This window comes from Choloepus didactylus, chromosome 5, assembly GCF_015220235.1.
Source record: "Choloepus didactylus isolate mChoDid1 chromosome 5, mChoDid1.pri, whole genome shotgun sequence".
NCBI classification, from domain to species: domain Eukaryota; kingdom Metazoa; phylum Chordata; class Mammalia; order Pilosa; family Megalonychidae; genus Choloepus; species Choloepus didactylus.
In genome coordinates, this window is record NC_051311.1 from 91,777,072 (window position 1) to 91,804,818 (window position 27,747).

At 37.3% G+C, this 27,747-nt stretch overlaps 1 protein-coding gene across 1 annotated transcript in view; it reads left to right on the plus strand.

Moving 5' to 3' along the window:
* RELN (reelin) overlaps positions 1-27,747 on the plus strand; it is a 520,858-nt gene that overhangs the window by 432,016 nt on the left and 61,095 nt on the right. Inside the window, 14 exon segments of the mRNA XM_037837769.1 lie at positions 814-971; positions 2,709-2,916; positions 4,084-4,160; positions 9,089-9,247; positions 9,435-9,623; positions 10,185-10,458; positions 12,948-13,088; positions 13,194-13,371; positions 16,703-16,787; positions 17,598-17,780; positions 19,658-19,829; positions 19,932-20,034; positions 21,807-22,036; positions 26,786-27,006. Coding sequence (XP_037693697.1) covers positions 814-971; positions 2,709-2,916; positions 4,084-4,160; positions 9,089-9,247; positions 9,435-9,623; positions 10,185-10,458; positions 12,948-13,088; positions 13,194-13,371; positions 16,703-16,787; positions 17,598-17,780; positions 19,658-19,829; positions 19,932-20,034; positions 21,807-22,036; positions 26,786-27,006 — 2,378 coding nt within the window.

The window sequence follows — 27,747 nt, forward strand, 5'->3', positions numbered from 1 at the left end:
TGAAGAGGTATTTTTGTGGTATGAAAGTACAGATGTGTGTCTGTTCTCATATATTTTAAAAGAAAAGAGGTGTATTGAAAGAACTGAAAAGATTGAAAAGTTATTGGGACAAGTTTTAGTTTGGCAGCATAAAAACTTTTGTTCTGAGGTTAAGAAGAACTGGGCAGCAGCCCAACCCACTGGTTTTCCAGGGTTTTGAAGCACAGCTACCAAGTTATCCTTTTATCCACTGGCAGATACCAAATGTTCATTGGCGGCACAACTGGTTGCTAAGAGTTCACAGAATGAGTGTCATAGAGATTTGAAGATGAAAGAGGAAGAGGAAGGTAACAGATAGGAGTAGAGCAGTCAGGACAAACTTATTCTTACGTGAATCATGCCAGTGCCAAATAGCCAAATACCCCACATATGTCCTAGCAAAGAACATTCTATTTGATGGTTTCAAAAATTCCCAAATAGCCTCTTCTGAAAATGCTCATAAAATTAGTGCAATGGAAGGATAAAAGAAAAAAATCTTTCTGGTTTTTGTTTATTATTAAAAGAGCATGAGGTAGGAAAACACACAAGTAGAAATAGATATGTTTCTGCCCAGCAAAAGTCTACCATACCTGAGGTCCTTATAATATTGAATAATTTAGGGTGAAGAAGGAATCAAGACGTTTTGAAAAAGATCCAGGAGAAACACATTATGAAGGTTGTATGCAAACTGCCGTGACTCTAAATAAATATTAAATCTCTCTTGAATTTTCCCAGAGCAGTGCTTTGGTGTAAGCTCTTGGTACAAGAAAGGGTTGTTGTTATTTTTCCCAGCAGCAAGACCAGATTCCGATGGATCCAGGAGAGCAGCTCACAGAAAAATGTGCCTCCATTTGGTTTGGATGGAGTGTATATATCTGAGCCTTGTCCCAGTTATTGCAGTGGCCATGGGGACTGTGTTTCAGGAGTGTGTTTTTGTGACCTGGGGTACACAGGTAAGGCTAAATACATTGTGTCTGATGGTTTATTTGTAAAATACTCATCCCTGGTTACTATGTTTCATGTTACTTCTTTCATGAAGAAAGACTAGATTCTGAGTTTATTCTTTTTTAGGGCTGAGAACTGTAGGAATTTACAACCCAAACCATGAGGTGTAAGATATTTTGTTGTTTTGAGATTTCTAAAGAAGAAAACATGATAACAAATTTCATAACCTAATGGAGATTTGTGTATTATTAATGTTAATAATAGTTAACATTTCTTGAGGCCCCACTACATGCCAAACATTGTAATAAGGTATTGTTATTCCATCTCATTTAATTCTAAAATAACTCTGTACCATAGGTCTGTTATTTTCTCAGTTTACACATGAGGAAAATTAGGCACAGAGAGGTTTAATAACTCTCCCAAGGTCACCAGCTAGAAGTTGCTAGAGCTGAGTTCAAGCCCTAGCCATCAGACTCTAAAATCCAGGTTCTTAACCATGAGGCTGTAAGCCCTTCCTGTGCTCTTTAAATAGCTTTTTTATTTTAAAAATTTTATGTAATTTTGTACATTTAAAGTAAAAATGCAATTTATGTAATGATAAATCCGAGATCTCCAAAAGAGAACTTTACAAGACTATTTTCTGACCACAGCCATCTTTGGATATTGCTATAAGCAAAAATGAAAAGAGAGTTGAGATGAAAGAGTAAAATGGAAGAAAACATTATAAACTTCAAAATCTTTTTAAGAACTTTTTCTGGAGGCAACTTCAAAAGAACCCTTCAGCTTTTTAGCACTCTAACCTTTATCTGGCGTGTGACCAAAGACGTATGTTGTAGCAGGCCTTCTGTGGAGAGTGCTATCTACTTTTGTTTGCGGGTGTGGCTAATTTAAAATCTGGGATTGACTCTCATTATTAATCCTTTAATTGTAGCACAACAAACTGGCAAATTCTACAGTAGACAGAGCCTCTTCTTCATTTATACAAGTCCTCTGAGTAGCAAAAACTATGGAAATGTGTGGTTTCCAATGCCTCTCTTTATTAAAAATTTTTAAATCTAGAGATAGCTTAATGTTTTTGACAATGGTAGTGATGGTTATATTTCAGAAGACAATTTTTAATGTAATTTTATTGAGATATATTCACACACCATGCAATCCATCCAAAGTGTACAATCAGTGGTTTACAGCATCAACACATAATTGTGCATTCATTACCACGATCAATTTCAGAATATTTGCATTACTCCAGAAAAAGAAGAAAAAAGAAAACCCCAGATATCCCATACTCCTTATCCCCACCCCGTTATTGACCCGTAGTATTGTACTCTACCCAATTTTAAGACTTACAATAAAGGTAGGTTAACTAAGACAGTGTAGTATTTCAGACAGACAATTTTTAAACATTATTTATTGTGGAATATAACATATAAGTTTCAAAGTATGGTTTCACATGGTTATAGAGCAAATTTCAAAGTGTAGTGTGGGTTACAATTCAATAATTTCAATAATTTCCTTCTAGCTATTCTAATACACCAGAGACTAAAAAAAATCTATATAGTGATTCAGTAGTCATAATCCTTTATTAAATACCTATCTCAGACAGACAATTTTGAGATTCACATTTTCTTGTGGCTCCTTTCCTGTAAGATGGTAAAAATGCTTCCTTTTTCCATGTGTTCCATGTACCTTCTAATCGGTGACAGTTTCAATAAAGGATCTCTCCCATGTATTTCTTTTCTCTGAAGCTGCACAAGGAACCTGTGTGTCTAACATCCCTAATCACAGTGAGATGTTCGATAGGTTTGAGGGGAAGCTCAGCCCTCTGTGGTACAAAATAACAGGAGGCCAGGTTGGAACTGGCTGTGGAACACTTAACGATGGCAAATCCCTCTACTTCAATGGCCCTGGGAAAAGGGAAGCGAGGACGGTCCCTCTGGACACCAGGTATATCAGGTAAGTAATTAATTGGTACAGTTTTCCATGATCATGGTATTTGACACATCACGTGGTCTAACTTGAAACATTCTGCTCTGTTATTGAGGGTTTGATATATTCTCTGTCCCAATTCTGATATATAAAAATGTAGAATAACTTTAGCTCTGTAATAAAATCTGTAATTTCTACAAAAATTATATCACAACTTATTCATCAGTGTACAGTCATCATCACCAAAATATGTTTCATGTAAGTCAGCTTGATTTTTGAAAGTTCTGTTTTTTTATGAAGACTTTCAGGTATTATTTCTGATGTATTCTATGTGAAACAATTGAACAGTTTTCCACCTTTAAATTCCATGTCCAAAAATGATGCATACTCATTTATCTAAGTTTAATTTGTGTTTATTTATTGAAAACTTCCCAAGAAATTTTAAATGCCTACACTGACACCTACTGGTAAAATGAATAATTGGTTTTAAGGAGAAGTGAAATAATAAATAGCACACCTAAGCTAAAACTGTGCTTTTCTATCAATTTAATTACTTGATAATTGGAAGAAAAGAAACTGAGGAAATGTTTGAAATTTTAGGACTTATCCTCACTAAAACCTTGGGTTCTGTGTCATTTTTTTCTACCTGTAATCTCTCCCCCATTCTTTCTGCATCCTTCTCATAGAGCAGTGAATTGGTTACAGTAGAATTAAGCATAGTTCATATCACACTGAGTGGATATAAGTTCTGAAAACCTAAACCATGTGAGTCTGTTAGTAATGCATAGTAAATATCCTGCCCTAAACAAATATAATATTCAACTTCTTATTGTTAGATTATAGAAATACAGTTTTTCCTCATCTTGAGTTATCTGGATTTAAGGACTTCCCATTTCAATTATTCCATTAAATTATATCAGAAGTAGGGTTAATGACTCAGAAACTAAACTCTTGTTTCTTTTTGTTTAGGTCATTATTGCAAAATAAAATGAGTGGTCATATTAATGTTTTCTAAATGATTACATAATTAACTTGCTATGATCTGTGCAATTTCTGCTTGTCTTATGTCCTTCGGGTTTAAAAGTAGTACTTAAGAATTATAAGAGTTTATTTAATGTGTCAAAATACAAAGGATTAAATCTCTTCTGCACTCAACTATGTGTAAGTAGACTGAATTTCTCCCGTACCCCCCAGGCTTGTACAATTTTATATACAAATTGGAAGCAAAACTTCAGGTATTACCTGCATCAAACCAAGAGCAAGAAATGAAGGTAAGATGCTGTATTTCCATAGAAATCACCATTACTATTGGCAAATTAGTGCTTTTTTATCCCAGAGTTTGGCCAGGATTTTGCAGACTGATCCAATGCCCTGCACCATTCCTTCTCTCCTCTCCTCCTCAATAGTATGGGTGGCCACATGAAACCATTACCAGACCCTTTAGTGTTCCTCATCCAGATCCCTAAACCAGAACAACATCTTCCCAGGGTAGCAAGGGCATTTGCTTTAGGTAACCCTATTCCTTTGTAACTTTCCACAGGTAGAAAAAAATAGCAGAAATGTAAACATTCAGAAAGAAGGCTATAAACATGTTGGCATAAAGCATTATAGAATGCAGATAAAACTCTTCTTTCTAACCGTAAACATGGTGAGGCACTAGACTCTTTGGGTAGGAATAGTAGTTCTTGGTAATTATAAATCTTAACTTTTACTAAGCACCTATTATATGAAGGCACTGTTCCAAGCATTTTACCTGCATTAATTCATTTAATCTCTATCATACCTCTTTGCCAGGGTTATTATTATTAGTCCTATTTTACAGATGTAGAAACTGAGGCACAGTGAGGTTAAGTATCTTACCCCAGGTCATGGAGCTCCTAGGTGAATGAGCAGGGCTTCAAACCACTCAGATCGGCTCCAGAGCCTCTGTCTTCCCACCTACCATACTGACTCTCTCCTTGCCCAGAACTACCCTCTCCTCCGCCTTCTAGGCACCCAAACCATCTTGTTCCTCATGTGATTCCGTTGTGAAAAATGCAAAAACTTGAAGCGTTTGTGGCATCCAGGAGACCTTACAGAGCTGATGGGTTTCCTTAAGGGATCCCAAATGTGAGTTGTAAACACAGAATCCATGGGCTTCCCAGGTGGGTTGTACTCCCAACCTTGTTCTCATGAATGGCATGTGAAGAGTTTTGCAGCTTCTAAGTTTATTATCTCAGACATGACTGTAAAACAAATTAGCTTAAACTAAGCTTAAACTAAGTATCTATTAGTCAATAGAGCAACTGATAGTTCTGTTCATCAATTCTAAATTTCTTTGACCTTTTCTGAGTATCTTGATATTTTCAGTCTAGTCATTATCCAGATCATCTGTTTAGTGAAGCAGCAATCTAGAAACTTTTATAGACCACTTTGCATTCATTAATCTCTTCAACAAATATATACTAAGAATCAGCTCTGAGCAGAGTTCTAGATCTGTGTTCTATGTGCTGTGGATATGGATCACTAAAAGATAGATACATCAGTCAATGATAAGCTGGGTTATGCTGCCGTAACAAACACCCCTCCAAATTTCAGTGGGTTAAAACAAAAATTGTTCCTTTCTCCACTGGGCTCCATTTTCACCACATGACATCTGAGAGCTCTATTCCATGCTGTCCTGATTCCAGCCCCCAGAATAATGAAGTGGTGGCCACTGTCTAAATTCTGAGTGTTGCCAGCCATTATGGCAGAGGGAAAGAGAGAATGTGGGGAATTGCACACCGTAAAGCTCCACTCATATTTCATTTTCTAAGGAAATTCACATAGTTACATCTAATGAAAAAGGAACAAGAAGTGCAAACCTTCCTTGTGCCAGAAGGCAGAGAACCAGATGTATGTGGTGACCAGCACTGGTGACTACTACAGCAAAGTCCCTGCCTTATGGGGGCTGACCTCCTAGTGAAAGGAGTCAGATAGTAAACAAGAAATTAATAAACAGGAAAACTTTAGATTGAAAGGACTGGGGGGGATTTAGATCTAGATAAAATGGTCCTGACAGGGCTGGGCTCACTTGAGGAAGCGACATTTAAATTGAAATCTGAAGAGAAGGAGACAGCTATAATACATGCTCAGGTAGAAATTTCCAGAAAAAAATAGCAAAGGTCTTAAGGTGAAAAAGAATTTTTTTGTGTCAAAGGAATAGAGAGGAGGCCAGTGTGGTTTGGGGCTCATAAAGCACAGAGGGGTGGCCTGAGATGAGGGGCAGGAGCTATGACCCAAGAACCCTGCTGGCCACAGTAAGGAGATGGGGCTTGAATCCGCAAGGTGTCAAAGCCACCAGCGGCTTTTAGGCAGGGCAGCGATGCATTCTGACTTGGGTTTTTAAAAGATCACCCTACTGAATCAGTATAAAGTTCAATGCAAATGAATAGTCCTTGGGTACCTGCACTGCCCGTGCAGAGAGAAGCTTTGAGAGGTACAAAAGAAGGCAGGGTACTGCCCTATGGACCTTGTTTTCTGATGGGAAAGGTATTCATTTTAGTGTTTTCTTTAAACCTTTGTAATAAAATTATCATTTTAAAATAGTTCATGGTTGGGATGGTGTAGCCACTGTGTATATGACTTCTGAAAATTACAAAACCATACCAATATACGCATGTGAGCTAAAACCCTGAGCAGAGTATGCTAAGAAGCATCCACTTAGCATGGATATGGGGCTTAGAGCTACCCTTAACCACTGATAACCAAGTTCTGTTGTCTGCCTTTTGGGGAAAATTCCCCTTAGGACCTCTCTAGGAACAAGCAAATTCTTCTAACTAGTCTTGAACCATTTTCTTAAGCTCAGTGCTGGCTGTATAATTCACATCCCACAGACATTACTCAGCCTTTTATTGAAAACTGTTGTTAAAATGTAAATCTGCTTAAATCCTTAGGCAAATATCTTCCAGTGATGAAAGTAAAGATTTTTACTTACTCAAGCTGAAGCATTAATTTACATATTTGAAATTAAAATCAAAATTAGGCTATTTTCATTAAGACTGGGCAGAATACAGATCAAGTTGAAGTTTAAAAAAGAGAGGAGATGTTTTACATGCCTTAACACCCAGTAGATGGTATAAAATTGCTTGCCTTATTCAGATGAAAGGAGATGGGGCTTGGGTCCACATGTCATTGTATTCAGTGTACAATGTACACAGATGTACAATGTGGTCAATGATGCAGCTAATTAAAAGCAGTTGATATAAAATATAGATATTGTTGTTTTTCTTTCTTGCATTTCTCTACTCTTTCATGTTTATCTGAGAGATACTTCCTTCATTGTCCTTTAGAACTGAGGCCCTTATCTTTGCAGACTTTGTTGCCTCCTAAAGGTATATTTGACACTCCTGAACAAACTAATTAGGAAAAAGGCAACAAGCAGAAACCAGATGGGGTGCAGTCTTCTTGAGCCATACTTCTCATATTTTAATGTACATCTGAATCATTTGGGAGGGCTTATTAAAATGCAGATTCTGACTCTCTAGGTCTGGGTAAATATTCTGCTTAACAAATTACCCCAAAATTTAGCAGTTTAAAACAACAGACATTTGCTTTCTTAGGGTTTTCGTGAATCAGGAATTCAGGAGCAGTAGCTGGGTGGTTCTGGCTCAGGGTCTTTCATGAGGTAGAGTACAAGATGAAGGCCAGGGTGCTTAACCAGGACTGGAGGATCTGTTCCAAGAAGGCTCACTCACACGGCTGTTGGCAAGAGGCCTCACTCAATTCCTTACCACATGTTCCTACCCATAGGGCTGTTTGAGTCTCCTCATACGTGTCAACTGGCTTCTTCCAGAGCAAGTGATCCAAGTAAGAAAGCAAGGGGAGAACTGTGATGCCTTTTTTTACCTAATCTCAGAAGTACAATACACTGTCACTCCCACCATACTCTATTCTTTGGAAGCCACATTTAAAGTGGAGGAAATTAGTCTCCCCATTTTAAAGGAGGGAGTGTGAAAGAACGCATGGACATATTTTAAAACCACTACAGCTAGGGCCTACTCCCAGGTGATACAGATTCTGCTCCTTGGACCATCCTTTTAGTAGAAAGTACTAGATAGGACCAGCTGGTGAGATTTTATTCTCATGATGCTTCACTTCTGATATAATCGCAATCTGAATAGGTTGTCTCTAGATAAATTATCTAAAATATTCCTCTCTCTCTCTTTTTGCTTGCCTTATTCAATGTAAACCATACTAATACGAATTAATCGCTACAAGAAAAACTAAATTTTGAAGTGTCAGCACTCTCAGTCTACATTAAAAAGCCAATATGACATGTTTTGAGCAAACAGCAAAGTTTGGAGAACAGAGCTTTTACCAGATGCTTCTAATTTGAAGATTAAATGCTAGAAACAGCCTATCTTCACCAATTCATTTCTTTGGTGTGACTTGCATTCAGCATTACCCTTTCCCTGTGTTCTTTTTTAAAATAAAAGTGTTTCTGGGAGAGGTAGCAGGTGTACCACATGAGGTCCCTTACACGTTAATGTGCAGTCCCGTAGATCACATTGCCCTGGTGACAGGCAGTTGGGGTGGGGGAAAGATGGAGTGAGGGGGTGACAGGGTAGTACAGAGAAAGGAAGGTAAAACTAACATTGGAGGGGAGTGATTTTTATTGCTTAGGTATTTAATAATTTGGCTTCATTCAGGCTTCAGTGACCAAGGTCTGATAAAATGTGAAGTACCAGTGAAAAAAGATCTTTCTGCTTAATGGAGTTTCGGATTGAGCAGTGCTTACTGTCTGGCGGTTTAGCAGCAAAGTGCACTACTTGATTTTGTGCTGGGGAGATTGAGATGTTTCTTCTGAGTATGTAGTAATGATATGAGTCTTTGTAATGTTCAGGACAGAATCTAAAATTCAAATACATGATCTGAAGAGAATTTTTATGTTCCCCTTACAAACCTACTCATCGCTCAAAGCTGAGTGGTCTTTAAAGGGCTTATGTGTTTTTTTTTCTCTCCATTTCCTGGGAGTCCCTGCATTAGAAGCTGTCAAGAAATTGATGAGCTTTCTGGTCTACTAATTCATTCCTTGGAAGTTAGATGAATATGGCCTCATTCTCTGAGACACAATTTGATGTTTCCACTGCAGTCTTGCTATCTAAGAAATACTGTTCCTTGCCTTACTTTGCCCCTAGGAAAGCTGTCCAAGTAATTGGATTTATGTCCTTTAACTCAGGGCTTGTTGTTCAGTATTCAAATGACAATGGAATATTGTGGCATTTGCTTCGAGAGTTGGACTTCATGTCATTTCTGGAACCACAGATCATTTCCATTGACCTGCCACGGGAAGCAAAGACACCTGCAACGGCTTTCCGATGGTGGCAACCTCAGCATGGTGAGCTACTGTTCACCCAAAGTAGCTTGGTAGCTTTTAGATCGTACAGGTTAAACCTACGTTGCATTGTGTGCATCTTAATTTACTGCCAATTTCTAGACAATTTGATTTAAAATCATAGTCATAAAGTTATTCATACTGCTATATAATGAACCTCCTCTAATTGCCTTTTTTCATCTGATTTCAGGGAAGCATTCAGCCCAGTGGGCCTTGGATGATGTCCTTATAGGAATGAATGACAGCTCTCAAACTGGGTTTCAAGACAAATTTGATGGCTCTCTAGATTTGCAAGCTAACTGGTATCGAATCCAAGGAGGTCAAGTTGATATTGACTGTCTCTCTATGGATACTGCTCTGATATTCAGTGAAAACATAGGTACATATTATCACCAGATAAAAGGAGAGTATTTGATTAACTAGGGGACTAAATTAACTAAAACTCAAAAGGAAATTCTCTAATGCAAAACTGTTTGCCTAACTGCCTGTGTTGAGGGGGACCCTTGGAAAAAAGAGTTGCATTTTCCTCCAATATAATTTGGTAAGCCCACTGACTTGGTTTTAGATGGGACTGTCTTTTGCAGAGCATGGGTGACATAAGTAAGATTCCTTAAAACCAGAACAAAAAAATATATCTATATGAAGACATTCCTGTTTCATAATTTGTAGAAATATAGACTTAATGCTCTGTGTTGGCCCTCGTAAAAAAAGTAGTAAAACTTTTCAAGTTAACAGCCTTCCATATTTCTGGGTCTCTGCTAACCAAATAAAAAGTGAGTAAATGTAAGAAGAAAAGTCAAACAGATAAGGCACTAAGATAAGACACTAAGATAAGACATGATTTTTGCTTGCTACATAAAACATTGATGACAAGCATAAGCACCAAGTAAGAAAAGAGAGCACAATTATATGCTACCATTAAAGTTTTCTTTTTTTGTAGGAAAACCTCGTTATGGGGAGACCTGGGATTTTCATGTTTCAGCATCTACCTTCTTGCAGTTTGAAATGAGCATGGGCTGCAGCAAGCCCTTCAGCGACTCCCACGGTGTACAGCTCCAGTATTCTCTGAACAATGGCAGAGACTGGCATCTTGTTACTGAAGAGTGTGTTCCTCCAACCATTGGCTGTCTGCACTACACAGAAAGTTCAGTTTATACCTCAGAAAGATTCCAGAATTGGAAGCGGATCACTGTCTACCTTCCACTCTCCACCATGTGAGAATTGTCACTTGACTACATGTCAGAACTTTCTGTTTCTGTCATCTAATTTAAAAAGAATTGTGGTTCCTTTTGGGAATTCTACTACTCTTTCACGATAATTACACATGGATTATGCTGGGGGGTGAGGAGTGGGAATACAAGGTGCTTTAGGCTGCAATTTTTAAACTTTAGAGAGTTCTAAAAGTTGTAGAAGGCTGAACTTTTCTGCTCTGGCAACATGAAGGCTTCCCATCAGATTCATTTTTAAAACTGTCATAGAAATAGGTTTATCTGTCCTATAGAACCACACCGATCTTTATTCACAGTAAGCAGCATGTAAAATTATCACAAATGAGAGAGTATGCTTAGTGTCTTATCTCAGTACCACATTAAGAATAAATTGTTGGTTCCTTTGGAATGCTCATATTGTTTTGCATCTTTCTTCTTCTCCCCAGCATTTCAGACCACATTCAGGACTTGTATTAGAGTAACAGGCAGAGATGACACTGCATGCTTCCACTTCTGCAGTGTAAACATTTGGATAATTTGGGGATATTTCTTAGAATTATCGTGTACTGCGGTGACTAGTTAGAGATTGTACCATCCTGGGACTGTCCTCCTTCCCCACCAGTTTCATGCCTCACCCTTCTGCTGCTCTCTTCTGAATTGCAGGGATGTTGGTCTCTGCAGGCTGCATCCCCCAGCCTCCTCCTATAGCTGCTGGCTCCCTGACAGATTAGACACCAGCAGGAACTGGCAAGAGATTGTAGGATGGAAAGAAAGGACAGGCCAGGGTATTACTCCTGTCCCTTTCTGCCTCAGGCTGCATCTCGGCCAACTTCAGTGGCTCCAGCTTCCCCCAGAGAGGTTGACCATGTGACGCTGGCCCCTGGGCACCGTTAACAGGGTCTTCTCCCTGTGTCCCTCCAGCCTTGGTGTGCTAGTAGCTTCCTAGATTTTGCTAAACGCTGGTTTCCTCACTGCCCCTATTGGTTTCTCAGCTTTTCCATTAACTGTACATCCCAATCCTTGCATTGAATTCTCTCTGTGTTCGATACTTAGAGTGGTTTCTGTTTTCATGGTTCAATTCTAACTGATTTGGAGATGCACAACTAAGTGCCAGAAAAAAAATGCAGCAAACCCAAATATTTTTGTATTTAACCTGAAATTGTTTCTTATAGACCCCCAGAGTTTGAAAAAATGCTTGTTTGTAATTCATTTATTCTCTTTTTTTTAATTCAACATCTGTTGAATATCTGCTGTGTTTTGGGCACTCTTATACTAAATGAATAAAATAGATAGCTGACTCCAGAATCCAAATGGACTATTTGAGGAAACAGGCATCTAAGCTCTTTATGATACAAAAATGATAGCAGAGATAATAGGGGTATTGTGGAAACACAGGGAATGATACCTAACAGAGAAAGCTTCCTGGAGAAGCTGATGTCCCAGCTGAGTCTAAATAAGTGAGGAAGGGTAATCCAAGCAAAGAGGACACATGGGAGGGCATTCCGTGCTGCTGTAGGCCAAAACAAAGTCCCAGAGGCCATAAAAATCATGAAATGATGGGAAACTTCAAGGATTCGGCATTGCTAAGAGTGAAAATTGTGAGGCATGAAATAGGGAAAGATAATGGACTGCATCGGGGGATGTGGGCAGATGTATGTTGGCTGGAGGTGTTTGACCTTGACACTGTATTAGGGGACCAATGAAGGGTGCTAGGCAGAGTGGTGACCTGATTAGAAGTCCATTTTAGAGCCACCACCCTGGCAGCTATGTCACATTGAGAGGGTGCTTGTATAGGAAAACACAAGTACTTGAAATGGTATTATGGAAATTCTGTTGTGTTCCCTATTCCAGATAACTAACACACTTATACTATGCAGTCTGTTTCTGAATGAGGGGCTGTTACTGTTGTTTTGCAAGTCTGCATGTATTTCTGGAGAAAACGGTCTTCTGGCCCAGTGTCTTTCAAACGTGAAAGTACAATGGGAAATATGGGAGTACATCACATCATTCTAGGCCAAACCCTAGGAATAAAATAGAAGGAGAATCTCACTAGGGCTTCCATTTGCCATCTCAGAAACCATTTAGGGACAGTAAAACTCACTGCAAGAATTTAGTGATTCCAATCCTTCCTCATATTTGTCATCCCTCAATGTCTTCCCCAGCACTGAATAACAGTAAAATCCTTAGAGCAAAAACTAAAATTCTACATGTATCCCAAGAACAGAATAAATTGGAGAGTTCAAATACCTTTCTCACCTCACACGTGTGGTTGCAGAATCCTGTTGACGGCAAAAGTTATCTAATGTTTTCTACACTCCTGTTTCTGAGTCAAGAGGAAACACCATATCAAAACTTAGTATGAAAAGAAAGTGTCTCAAATAAAACAGAACTGGAATCTGGAGGAGGGCACATTGAAGGGAAAAGGGAATTAAAAATAAATGTTCTCATGTTTTCAAGGTTGCTTGTCAAACCAGTGATGTGCTTTCTTTGGTTAGTTCTCCCAGGACCCGGTTCAGATGGATTCAGACCAACTACACCATGGGGGCTGATTCCTGGGCCATCGATAATGTTGTTCTGGCCTCAGGCTGCCCTTGGATGTGCTCAGGACGAGGGATTTGTGATGCTGGACGCTGTGTGTAAGTTTTATGAATGTACTACTGCCTTTTTCTGCAATGCAAAACTGAAAACGGCTCATTGAACTGATAAAAAGTAATGTCTTTTCCCCACTCACTTTTTTCTAGATGTGATCGGGGCTTTGGTGGGCCCTACTGTGTTCCTGTTGTCCCTTTGCCCTCAGTTCTTAAAGATGATTTCAACGGGAACTTACATCCTGACCTTTGGCCCGAGGTGTACGGCGCAGAGAGGGGGAATTTAAATGGGGAAACCATCAAATCTGGAACATCTCTCGTTTTTAAAGGGGTCAGATAAGATTCTATTTCTCTACACTGCTACTAAAATTCCTTTCTTCATTCACAGCTCCACACAAATGCATTTCTGAGTCTGTTCAGATGATGTGTTTTTTTATACACAGTTATTGTCTTCTACCTCAAACCATGTTTCCATCTCTATTCAGCATAAAATTTTTGATCACTTAGGCATAAAATATTTATTCTGCTTTGGTGATCAGACCTTCTACACTTTCTGCTGGAGTTAGAAATATAAAATATAGATACACAATTTTTAAAATGTAGACTTCTAGAATGTAGTGTTTTATGTGTTGCTACATATTTAACTTACGATATATTTTAAATGATTTTTTTGAAAATTATTTGCCATTCTTTCCCCCTGCCCTTCCTGCCAATAGAACCATTTAGTAAACTTAAGAAAACCAAACATTTCAGTCAAGTTGAATAACATTCTCAAACATTGTTAGTATATTTTTATATTTTAACCTAGATGTCTGGTTAGAGAGGCCTATTCTTGAGCAATTGTGTGAAGCTCCGTGCTAAGCTGGCACTTCGTATGTGAAAGGGACTGATGGGGAAAGAGACTAATCTAGTCGTGCAAATAAAGCCTTTAACAAAAATCTGCATGGGATTTTAGGCAACCTTAATGATTAGCACTTAACACTTAGAAAATTAGGTACCCTGGAATTTTATCAATTATAGTTTCAAATATAGCTAAATTCAATTAATACAGTTCAATTATGGTTATCAGCCCTGTTTGAATCCAGAATTCTTCTCAAGTGTTGGATGAGAAAGAAAAACACTTAGAGGCCTGAGATATTTACAAGTCCCTAAGAGTTATGAGGAACTGAAGAAATTGAGCTAGAACAAACAAAGACTGGAGTAGAGACTACTGTTTTTTTGAGTCTTGTCTGAGGGTTTAGCTCTCAGTACCACTAGCTCATTTCTTATGTTTGAAGCAGTTTGAAAAGACCAAAAAGCAGAAGCCCTGTGACTTTTCATGATGCAAATATCTTTACCTGATGAATTTTTAAGAAGTAGAATTAACATGGACCCTAGATTCTATAAACTAGAAAGACAGGTAGCTTTTTTATATTTTCCCTTTAGCCATCCAAATTCAAGAGCAGCCAAGCATTATATGTGTTAGGCATATTATCTATCAGCTCCGCAAGATGTAGAGAGGGCTCAGCGTGTGTCATTCAGTATGTTGCATTTGACCTAGAAAAGCATTCTTTCGTGAAAAAAGGAATGACAGTCTCTTTTTAATGTTTATAGATTCAGGACTACTCTCAGCTATTAAAATAGCTTACTGGCTACAAAAGAATTCTTCACATATAGCCCAAATGGATCACTGAACCTGGAAAAAGGAAAAGAAACATATCTGTGTAAACTAGAATATGCATAGTAGCAGGATTTGACAGTTCCCAACATGTAAACACATAATTTTCCATATAAAAATCCTGAAACATAAACAAATATTGCAAATATGAAAGGATACCTTCAGATTATAGATCATGCCCACTCTCAATAAAATTTGTTCCTAGAAGACACAGTACAAAATGGATCCCTTTATGGGCGGCTTGTATTTACCCATGGGAACAATTTTATATTAACATTTCATAATCAAAGGAGAACAGTAGTCATGCTCCTTTGCCTAGATGGTAGCAAGGGCTATTTATTAGCTGAATTTATCCTCTATCCACTTCAAGCCTCTTTTTTACAAGCTGAGGAAGCCACCTTCCCCCACAACCCCAACCTCTGCACTGCGCTGTGAAAGCATTCAAAGCTTCACAAGTTTGTAAATGTATAAGGAAGAAGGTAAAGACGTTGAGCGGCAAATAATCGACATTAATTAGGTATCATTGACTGAGCAGGGCAGTGAATTATTAGGCATAAAAGGAAAAAAAAGACTGGAAATATCAGGCTTCTACTTGGTGTCCTTCAGTTCTGGAAGTGTGAATCAATGTTTTGTGAAGTTTAGAGATGGGAATAAATGCAGTTGGTTTTTCATTACAATTTCCAATAATCTCATTCATCATTTAATGTTATCTGGATTTCTTTTCCCCAAACTAAAAAATGGTTTAAAAAAGAAAACACTGGTGCCTTATAAAGGATGGAGGATAAGTTTCGAAATCTGACAAGTCTGGGTTTGAATCCTGCCATCATCACTTACAAACTGTAACTTTGGGCAAGTCGCTTTCCCTCTCTGAGTTTCAGTTTCTTTTCTTTGTAAAGCAAGAATAATAATATATTTCTCTTAGGTGTATTAGGTGATTTAAATTTAGGGGAAGGTGTCAACTTTAGAGCCTAAGATGTTTGTAGGCACTTAATGTATGGTTGCAACTGTGAAATTAGCTCTCTTTTTTAAATGCCAGCTACTGAGGAAGTGCTCTATAATAATAATAGAAAAGGAAAAATTCGCTTTCTCTCACTAAAATTATATCTGGCATTTGTTAGTTGATAATTAAGAAATTAGTTGACAGTGTCCATGCGGTATAGCATGACCCTGTACCACTCAAGGGCCACTTCATTCAGAGGCCAGAGCTGAGAAACCAAAAGGCCTACAATTTTGGACATTTGCTTAGTGAAATTCTGTTTTACTGGTTGTCACTGCGATCCCACGTACACATGCAGAAACCAGCCTTTCGAGCTGTCAATCTCAGGCAACCAGAAAGAGTTAATTAGCAGAAAAATTACTAAAGCGAATGTAATCACGTTCCTCATTCCTTGGCTTGTCTGCATGAATGGTTACAGCCTGGGCTGTGGGACTTGCCTTTGTTATGCCTTATTTAACTCGATCAACTGGGGGTTGTCGTGTTGGACTGAATGAGAGCCACCCCCACCCGGGGCTAGCCGAGCTAGCAAAGGAGTAGTAAGTTCCTAAGATTTCTTGGAACTCTGAAAAAGTTACCTGTTAGTTCTCGGCTTCCTGCAGGAGAACTTGGCACCTTTTCAGTCTGCTTCCTCATTCCTCCTCACACCACGCTGTGATCAAAGGGAGCTATTTTTTAGAAAGGCCAGTAGATATATAATGCTATCATTTTTGCACTCCTTTTTATAAAAGTCACAGCAAAGGCTAATTTAGAGTTGAGACAATGAAATTGTGTTTACTCAGGCATAGGAAATGAAGGCCTTCTAAGAGAGGGGAAATGAGGATGGTTTGATTTTTCCTTTTGAACTAGACCAAATATAATTGGTTCTGCCTCACCATTTTAGTTTCTGCTTCTAAATCATTAGTTCTTTGTTTCCAGTACTTATATAATGTAGGTTAGGCATATAAAATCAAAAGAAAATAATGCTGCAAATGAAATGAGGTTGCTTAACATACATGTTTTTGTTTTTAGGAGGGACTGCGGATACTTGTTTCAAGAGATCTAGATTGTACCAATACTATGTATGTCCAGTTTTCACTTAGATTTATAGCTAAAGGTAAGCCATTTCCATAGGCCTAAGTTCTTTATTTTCCTTCCAAAAAAATTCCCTAGGTGCAATCCCTCATCCACAAAGAAATAATGGATTAAGGCACATGAATTTTGTTATATGGAAGAGCTAACATTAATTTGTGTGCATAAATGTTAACAGACTTTTTCTATCATAATATAAGGGTAAGATAACTACTGTTTTTACAATCATCTTTATATTAGCTGTAGTTATCATGCTAGCTCTGTGGTAGTTAAATTTATCACTTTGTCCATGAGTTTTTCTATCATTACTTTCTAGCTGTAAGAATTTTGAATTTAAAAAAATTTAGCTTATGGAATTTTGGTTTTTCTTGTAACCCCAAAAAAGCCTACTATTTGTCACTCTGACCTTTCATATTAATTAAATAATTTCTTGAACTTGCCATTTTGGATATAATAAATTTTCAAATAGTTTGTTGTTGTTTTTTTTATCCTGAGATCTAATATTTCACCCTTTGTAAAATTGTGATGTCTGTAGAATCACAAATTTTTGTTATAATGTTTTCTAAAGGAATACAGAAAGGTGTGTGTGCATGTCTGGGGGGTGGGTGCTATTATTGGGTATAAACTCAAGATTTGGTGTATGTCTTGAGATACTGCCATATAAAAATCCCAAGCTATCATCATTTCCAGTGCCTCTGAAGCAACTTTGGGCTATAAATCCTCTATGTAAATTGAAGTCTGCTTATGCACTGATGTCAAAAGAATAGACTAATAATAGAACATTTGATCATTTTTTTAGACAATATGTTTTATGCCAGTATTATCTTCTCTCTAGGTACTCCAGAGAGGTCTCACTCTATTCTATTACAATTCTCCATCAATGGAGGAATCACTTGGCACCTGATGGATGAATTTTACTTCCCTCAAACGACCAGTATACTCTTCATTAATGTTCCCTTGCCATATACTGCCCAAACCAACGCTACCAGATTCAGGCTCTGGCAGCCTTATAATAATGGTAAAAATGCATGTGTTCTCCTACGATCAAACCTGACTGTTGACATGTTAACTTGTTTGTTTCTAAGACTGGGGAAGTGTTTATCAACTAAGTGGCTGGCTCTCCATAGCACACACATTTTATATGCTTCTCTTTTGATGAGTCTCACTGAACTTTTAATTTTATAAATCTTTATCATCTCTTTGTACTTAACTAGTGAGTTCCCTTGATGGTGTAAATATAGTTTAACCCTGTCACAGAGCCTCATACCGTTAGGCTCTCATTAATTGTAACTACGTTTATGCGGATATCATTTAGAAATACATAAATACATACTTCTCCTGAGTTGTGTCATTTTGTTAGTGAGCTAGAACAACATTATAGAACAAAGTGTCAAGACAAAGTGAGAAGTGGCTTAGACCAAGCTGATAGTGACTTAGATAAAACATTCTTATCACATACAATTATTAAAATTACGTTCTTTCTTCAATGATAAGTTAAAGGGAATGTATAATTTAATAGGGCTTTCAAATGGTTACAGAAAATGATTATACAGATTTGTAATGTTTTATTGTGTCCTGTATTTCTATTAAGTGTTGATTATAAAGGCCATTAAATGCATAGTACCAAATCATGCACTTAATAGCCTAAGCAAGCACTGAGAAACCATATTAAACGGATCCTTTGCAGAGGTAACACAGAAAAAGATAAGAAAAACATACTGCATCTCCAACATTTAACCTGTGTATTTCCTTTACAACAAATAAATCAAAAATAAAATTAAAAATTCAAATTACTATAAACAGAAAAAGCATATCTTACAGAATCACCAATTAATAGTCCAGCAAATGTAACTAGTTTCATAATCCAGAGGATCATTGTTTTCATGTTGCATTTGGAATGCTTACCTGATTTTTTTTTCACCATTTCCATCAGTTGCTTTTAAAACAAGGAAAGAGGAGAAGCTACTAGAATTAGAAAAGTGATAGTATTAGAGAGAGAGAGAAATGAGTGGATTCATTTAGAGAGTCACATTATTTCTTCATACTCCTGTTTACAGACCCTTTTCTATAGTTTGTAAGGGGTGCACTAAATGTAGGATTCAATGAAGAAGTAACCTAGGGAGTCTTTGTGTTCCTGTTTGGCGTGGTCTTGTTGAATCCAAAAAGTGCTTCATAAAAACAGCCTAGGTTTTGCCCTTCTTACCTACTACTCTGTAACAGCTTCCTCAAACACCAAGTCTAAAAGCTTTTAACAGTCCAAATAGTGATTTCACTAGTTTTCTGTATATTTCCAGGTATCTTCAAAAATATATAGAAGTTTTGAAAAGTATTAAGAGAAAAGTCTTGTATAATACGGAGCCTATTTCTTCTGTGTGATTTTTAATAATTAAAATTATGAGTAAGAGCAGTGTGTTAATGGCCGTGGCTTAATCATGGTGCTGAAAGGTCGTGAGTTGACCCTGGGAATCATGAGTTGATCTTTGCGTGGACTAGGTAGGCTCCCTTGGTTCTAACTCAATGACTGACTGCCCACTCTCACTGATGGAGATGTCTTACAGAGTCCTCGAAACCACTAAAAACACAACTCAAGGCCCTTTCTTGCCAGTGGAGGGTCCATAGCGCCTCTGTGATTTGGGAAGGGCAGCTCATTCTACAAGCTGTTTGTCACAGCTTTCTGAAATTAGTGAGATTGTTCTTCTGCACTGTGTCATTTTAATATGGTTGCAAGCTTAATTTTTTCACACTTTAGTCACTGTAAATACACTGTTACATATTTTGTGTTTCTTTGTTTGGAAAGCATGTGTTTAACCTGTTGTTACTGAGTTCCTTCTGTGAGCAAAACTGTCCATTTGACTTTCACATTGAAAATACTTGCTTTATCCAAAAATGCCTTAGGTAAAAAAGAAGAAATCTGGATTGTTGATGACTTCATTATCGATGGAAACAATTTAAATAACCCTGTGATATTTCTGGATACATTTGACTTTGGGCCCAGAGAAGACAATTGGTTTTTCTATCCTGGTGGTAACATTGGTCTTTATTGCCCATATTCTTCAAAGGGAGCACCGTAAGTATGTAATTCAGAGGCTAAAAATAAAACCACTGTTCTGTACTTATCAGGATGAATTTTTACCTACACAGATTCCTTGTCGCTTTTGTTGTTTAACAGTGAGGAAGATTCGGCTATGGTGTTTGTTTCAAATGAAGTGGGTGAGCATTCCATTACCACCCGTGATCTGAATGTGAATGAGAATACCATCATACAATTTGAGGTATTTGACTTTGTTCTATTCAAAACGCTTTGAATTTGATCTTGAGCAAAACCTAGGAAAGAGAAGGAAAATATCAAATAATTTAATGTGAACGAGAATACCATCATACAATTTGAGGTATTTGACTTTGTTCTATTCAAAACGCTTTAAATTTGATCTTGAGCAAAACCTAGGAAAGAGAAGGAAAATATCAAATAATTTCATGCATTATGACTTCTCATTTTGTGCAAGGACATAAGAGTTTCCAACATCATAATTCACTTTTATTGCCAGAATCAATTGTCCAACTAAGGTCTGTTTCTGGATTTTTGTCCTTTATTTATGACATAATCTCCCTACCTACTTGCAATGGAAAGTTGATGAAGTAAATTATTTTAAACATTATAAAAATGAAAAGGATCATACTATTCTAGTATTATTGTCATAATCTGTTACTTAGGATTCAAGTCAATGTAACTATGATCTATACCATGTCAGCACATTTATACAATATTTTTAACAGAATCATGAATTTTACACAAAACAATACTATGCTACTTTTATAATTTCAAATATATTTGCTCTGTGTATTCCATTAATATTCATGACTCATATTTTCCAAGAGAGCAAATTAAAAACATATAGAAGAAAACCTTTATTTCAAACCTCTTTATCTATTTCAAGAACTTAGGTGAAATTGGTAGACCCAAAGGTACATTTGCCCATGTTCAGAGATATTAACTTTAGAAGATGCTCATTTCATAGCTTTGTCTGTACCCATCCGTGGAACACTTACTTAAAATAGTACCTTAAATACAGCAATGCAATTTTGAATACTTGCTTTATATTAACCCATCTGCATTTCTAAATTAGTTTTCTCTTGCATCTCAGAAGTCAGCAGTCAAATGATGCACTGGTAGATACATCTTTCTAGATCTATTTTAAACTTTCTGTTTTCTAATTTTATTTTACATTTGAAAGTATTAATAAAAGGCAGCACCCTGGGCCCCTTTAAGAGCTCTGTCATCAAAAGAATCCAGGTAGAAACAAGTACTTGGATTTGAAAAGTTTATCAAATGTCAGTAGTTTACTAACCAGAAAGTAAGAGCAGGAGTAAGTTCACCCAAAAATTACTGGTTGCTGTGATGGCAAGAAAATGTTCATCCCAATTGAAAGGGGAAAAATTTCATAGAAAGAATCACATGCTTTTATTAAATTGTTTTAGTTTAATTCACTTGAAATCAGGGAAAGATGAATGGAGTGGTTGTTTCCCTAATGGTTAAAAAGATTTTTCTCCTGTGCCAATGTAACAGTGACAGTTGTATTTTATTTTGTTTTAATATTGAATATGTGTTGAAGGTTCTCCTGGTGCACAAGTTTTGGGATTATTTGGGAGCCATCACAAGAAGTAAAATAGAGGGTATTCCCACCTAGTAGACTGAAAAAAAATGTAAAGGTTAGGATTAGGGAAATTGTGTTTTCATTATGATTGCTTGGCTTGGCTATGAAAGTAAACTGAAGATAAAATTTGGAATTCTGTCCCAGACTTTGCCTCACCCACTTCCTACTTTTCATAAAATGAGGGAAAATAAATTTTTCATGGGGGCCTTTGAGAGTCTTTATGAAGAAATTATATTTAAAGGTAATATAAAATATTATCCAGTTCAGCAAAACAAAATTTTACAATATTAAATATTTCAGCAAGACAGTTCTCTGGAAAATAATGAAGTGGTGAATCATTTCAAGGCTTGTTGCTACGAGATAATTCGTATCACTTTTCCTTCTTCCCCAAGATCAATGTTGGATGCTCAACTGATAGCTCATCTGCTGATCCAGTCCGACTGGAATTTTCAAGGGACTTTGGGGCAACCTGGCACCTGCTGCTCCCCCTCTGCTACCCCAGCAGCAGCCACGCCAGCTCTTTATGCTCCACTGAGCACCACCCGAGTAGCACCTACTACGCGGGGACCACGCAGGGCTGGAGGAGGGAGGTCGTGCACTTCGGGAAGCTACACCTTTGCGGGTGAGGAGCTGCTGCTCCGTGCTGCATTTGTCTCTTGTTTGACAGTTTTCTCCCTGAAATCATTGGTGATCTGCAACTTTATCAGGGTAACATTTCACCTTGCATTTCTTCCTCAGTTCTCGCTTGAAGCAGATCAGTGTTCATGTAGAAACACAGGACACTGAGCTGACATAATCATGAACTTGCAGTTCAAAGAGGGATTTAAAGGCCTGCACTGTGGACCTCACCCTGTAGTGGCATTCACATCCAGAGGGTCTGTTATTAGATCAGTAGGTGACAGTAGAAATCTGGTTTTCCCCTGATGTTCTCATGACCACTCGCCCCCCCATACGCACACACAAACACACAATATAAATGTAGTTAGAACTGTATGACTTTCATAAACATACCTGTGTCTTGTCATGCAGGGCCCTTAAAGTTTGTCAGCCACAGAATGCTCCTGTTGTCTCATAAAAAAAAAAAATATATATATATATATACACACACACATGCACACACACATATATATATTTATTTATTTATATTTAACACTCCCTCCACCCAGACACTTCTACATTTTTAATCTCTCTCAGTATTCTTGTCACATTTATTTGACTCTTCTGTTGAAAAGATATTTGAAGATCAAGGACTTCAACCCTAATAAAAATGAAATGAAAAGTATAGTTCAAAAAATAAAATGAATGATGTAAGTGAACCAACAGAGGAAGTCAACAAAGCATACTGCCTCAGAATTTCCAATTTCTGTCTTTTCTATCAGAATAAAGAACTTATTCTTTCGGAGTGTGTCAAAAAAGAAGAAAGTACTAAAATCATACTTTCAGAATGGCAATAGATTATATTCTCGGTGTGAAACTGAGCATAATTAGAAGCTTTGGGTCTTCAAGCAAAACCATTAATAGCTAGTACTTTTCCAAAAGGGTGAAAGAGAATTTTCAAAAGCCTGCCTATTCTTTGAACATAAATACATTCACTCATCAACATAATTTTAATAATGTGATTGCTAAGGACTTTGATATTTTGTGTTGTTGAATATGTCATTTACTAGCCCTTGCTATTACATCAGGATATTATTCTAATGGAAAATCTAACTATTAAAAAAAAATAAGCATGGCTAAGCAAAATGTCTTCAAGGTACTTTAGAAGTGATAACCAGAGGAAGCGAGGAGAGTCTGGAGATCATAAGACTAAATATAGCTGATAACTCAGAAAGCTGCTGGTGTCTATAAAAGATACTGACATAGGAAGGTATCTCAGGAAAAACTTTGTATTGTTTGTTACCAGAAATATGAAGAGGCTTACAAAAATGTGGAAGAACTTGTTGGATACTGGAGAATTTGCTGGACTCCACTCAGCAAGTGTGAGGACCTCAGCAACAGGAATTTGTGAACCTTGTTTTTATCATCTGACATTACCGTCACTCACACTCGGCAAACTGCAGATCTCATTCTTGTTATCTCTTAATTCCAAATCACCAGAAAAGAAAATCCTAACCAATCGGCTATAGCTAGGAAGCCAAGTCTGGCAACAGGATCAGAGCTGCCCAAAGTCCACACCTGGGAGTGGGGTAGACAGGGAAAAGGTGTGGACAGCAACCACTAGGCATCCGTTACCAGGGCATTCCAGCAACTCCATCATGGGATTGCCAGGAAGCTCCAGGTGGTCTCTTCTCTTGGACCTATAGTTTCCTTCAGTTGCTCAGCTAAGAATTAGATTAAATAGAAAACAACCCTCAAGATAAGTTGTAGGCTGTGATTTTAGATTGTTTTGACTACTGAGGCTTGCTTCAGTTGTTCCCACATGAAAATAATCCTGTCTAAAGGAGTTGGAAATAAGAGCACAAAGATCTGCCAACTCAGGAGCTGAGTGTAGACACCCTCTCCAGGACAGTGCCCCAGTGTCATGGAGACCACCCTGCTTAGCATTTGGTGACGTCCACCGTGCTGAGTTTACACATAAGCCATGGTCATACAATTGGGAAAATGAACAGGAGAAAGGAAGACATCTACAGTTCCACCCATTGGTGTTGGATGTCGATTTAAAATACAGCTGCTCCGATTATAAAGACCACTTAGAAACAATCCTGTAATGATGTACAGAACTTAGACAGTCATTCATAGTCCATATTATTTGCATCCCATGTCATTTATATTCCTAAGAAAACAAATTAAATGTAAGGAGGCATGCCCACTTTCAGAATGGTATAAGCCTACCTTTCAAGCTGCCTTCAAACACTTCGATGAAGAGAAGAATTTGCCTTAACAGTGTTGTCTAGTCCTAGTTTCAGGAAGAAGCACTCTTCTTAAAACCCACACAGGCATGAATTGCTGGAAGGCAAAAGTTAAATTTTCTCCAACTCAGTGAACCATTCCTTGGTTTGTATTCAACATGGTACATAATACCAGCACAAGTACTAGATGCTAAAAAATATAACCCATGTTTAAATTACCCTTTCTGTGCACTTACTGGACCCTCAGGTACACAGAGAAGTATAGTAAATGTTTTCAAGTGCAAAAATGGCCATTTTTGTTTGTTTGTTTTTGCCTCCACATACAGTCAATTCACATCTGAAGCACAAGTATTGAGCTTTCATCTAATTTTATTTACATCACCTTTGTGTCCTTTTAGTCTGGACCTTTTTTGTCTTTAAAACTTCCTCATTGTTTCTGTTTCATGCAGTTTTAATGAGTCAACCCAAACCTCTATGTAATGAAAGCAGTGTTGTGTGCTTGAAATGTTAAGTTTATGTTTAAAAAAAGAAAAAAAAAAAACAGATCCTTTTGAATATCAGCAGCTTGAGAGAAGAGATGCTGACATTCAGTAGGGAGGATGTCAGTGAGAAATGTTTGAAATAAGATTTCAGCAGAAGGGAACAGTAGTCAGATCAGACCCTTCAGCCCATTTGTCATAGTGCTCACAGTTTCTGTGTCAAGGCAGGTGAACAATAAATATCCCACCAAGGTGATTCATTTGTATTCAGATCATTTGAATAAATAAGAAGTTCAAAAAAATCCATGTAGGTTTTTGTTCAAAGGAAAACTCCAGCCATTTCCCTCAGCTCAGCAGTCTGCAAGTTCAAAAAGTAAGGAGTGCTTTTTTGCCAAGACTAAACTCTGCAAAGTATTTTGAAATAAAGTTTAATTATGAACTGGCATTTTGGGGGCAGCTTAATATAGCTTGAATCATGATATGAACAGTGAAATTAGGGTTAAAATTATATATGGGAACTTGACTCCATCTGCTTTACTAACAAATGCATTTTCTTCCCACCACCCATCGCCAACGCTAGTATTTGACTTCTAATTTCTGTTCCTCAAATAAAAAATTGTTCTGAGTTTGGTTTATCTGAAAATTTAAAATGTTCACAAGGCACAGAAATAAGTGCTCATGCCATCTCTTTATCTGTTCCCCCTCTGATACAAGTCCATTTTATATATGATAAAATATATTAAACTATTTCCAGGGTACTATCCCATTGTCCACAATATGTTAGGACAGTTCATTTACAGATCAAAAGCAAAAATATCTTTGATTGCAGAAGAAATTAAGAAATAAGGGACATCTAATTAAAAATGAATGATTTTGTCACTTTCTCTCTTAAAGATAATCTTTTGGGGCTCACCATTCAAAAAAATCTTAGTTTGGCTTGTAAGACCTGTCACAACAAATTCCATCCAGCAAATATTTATTGCACAGCCACTGTGTGTGAAACACTGATGCACACCATGAGAGGGTACAAAGAATGAGATGGGCATTGGCCTCTGGGAACTGATGGCTAATAGAGAAGATGGGCATGCTATTAAATAACTTCTGCTATGATGACCATAATAATGGAAATTCCATCAAAATTATAGTAGAAAGAGGGAGAGACCCATAGAGCAATTAAAAGGTTATTTACCATATAATCCAAGCAATTCCACCTCCAAGTATATAACCAAAAGAATTGAAAACAAGTATTCAAACAAATACTTTACAGGAATGTTCATAGCCACACATTCCACATTAGCTGGAAACAACCTAGGTTTCCATAAACTGATGAATGGATAAACAAAATGTGGCATATCCATACAGTGGAATATTATTGAGCTAAAAAAGGATCAAAGCACTGATATATGCCAGAACATGGATGAACCTCAAAAACATTATGCTAAGTGAAAGAAGTCAGATGCAAAAGGCCATATATTGTAAATATAGGTCAATCAATAGGGACAGAAAGCAGACTAGTGGTTGCCAGAAGCTGGGAGGAGAGGGGAATGCGGGATGTCTGTTGAATGAGTGCAGGGTTTCCTTCTAGGGTAATGAAAAGATCTTGGAACTAGACAGAGGTGATGGTTGCACAACATTGGGAATTGCTAAATGCCACTGAATTCAACACTTTAAAATGATTAATGGTTAATTTTATGTTATGTGAATTTTACCTCAATTAAAAAAAATTAGTCATATGGGAGAGTAAATAGTAGGAATAGAGAAGGCTTCACCAAGGAAACAAACACTGAAGGAGGTGGGAAGGACAGGTGGAATTTTGACACAGTGATAGGATTGGGAAGGGTTTACAGGAAGCAGAAACTTATTGGCAAAGTCCTGGAGATTAAGGAGTGGAATTTGTGCCCCCAACATGGTGAATCATATTTTCTGCCTCTTGAGTATGGTACAGAGATAGTAACTCCCCAGTGCTCACTGATCAGATGTGCTTACTTTGAAGGTGTATTGATCTGTGGATTCGCTTTTGAAAGACTTGTGCCTCTTTTCCAGATCGGTGCGTTTCAGATGGTACCAGGGATTTTACCCTGCTGGCTCTCAGCCAGTGACATGGGCCATTGATAGTGTCTATGTTGGTCCCCAATGTGAAGAGATGTGTAGTGGACATGGGGGTTGTATCAATGGGACCAGGTGTATATGTGATCCCGGCTACTCAGGTCCAACGTGTAAAATAAGCACTAAAAGTCCTGATTTTCTCAAGGATGATTTTGAAGGTAAATTTTTCTCCTAAATTCTATGTCGCTTTATGAAAGTACTTAAATGTTAAACACATTTTGTAACATAAGTAATCATTGAGTACCACTATAATTTTTTTATTGTTTATCATTATAATTGTGACCACCAAAGTCTTCACTTGGTTCTGAACTTCTTAGGATGCCATTTTTGGAACAATAATCAGTGAGAGTAAACAAGATCTTAATTGAGAAAAACGAAGGCTATTTTCACCATTTTTTCTACCACATGTACTCTCTGATTAATGATAATTTTAGAAAACATCTATGTAGAGTTAATCGTCTTGGATGGAGTTTCCAGAAATATAAATTCCTGCCATTGCTTTACATTAAGCATGTTCATTTTCTATATCTTAGTCTTGCACTGAATTTTAGCATCATTATATGTAAAGACAGTGTTACAACATAGAAAAATGCATATGATGTAATGATTGAAAAAAAGTATTTAAATTTTATATGCACTCTGATCAAACAATGGAAAAGCATGCCCATATGAAAAGGTCTTAAATATAATATCTGTCTATGTTAGGACAGAAAAAAGTTTTTTTTTCTTTTTCCCAAGTTTCTGTAAAATGGTTATAATATATTTATGGTTTCAAGATACATTTTTAAACCAGATATAGGATAAGTATCTGAAGAAATTAGACCACTGGTTTTGAGAGACAGTATTTAATAGGAAAAGTAAATGACACTGATATACCTCCTGTTAACTGTATTTTTACA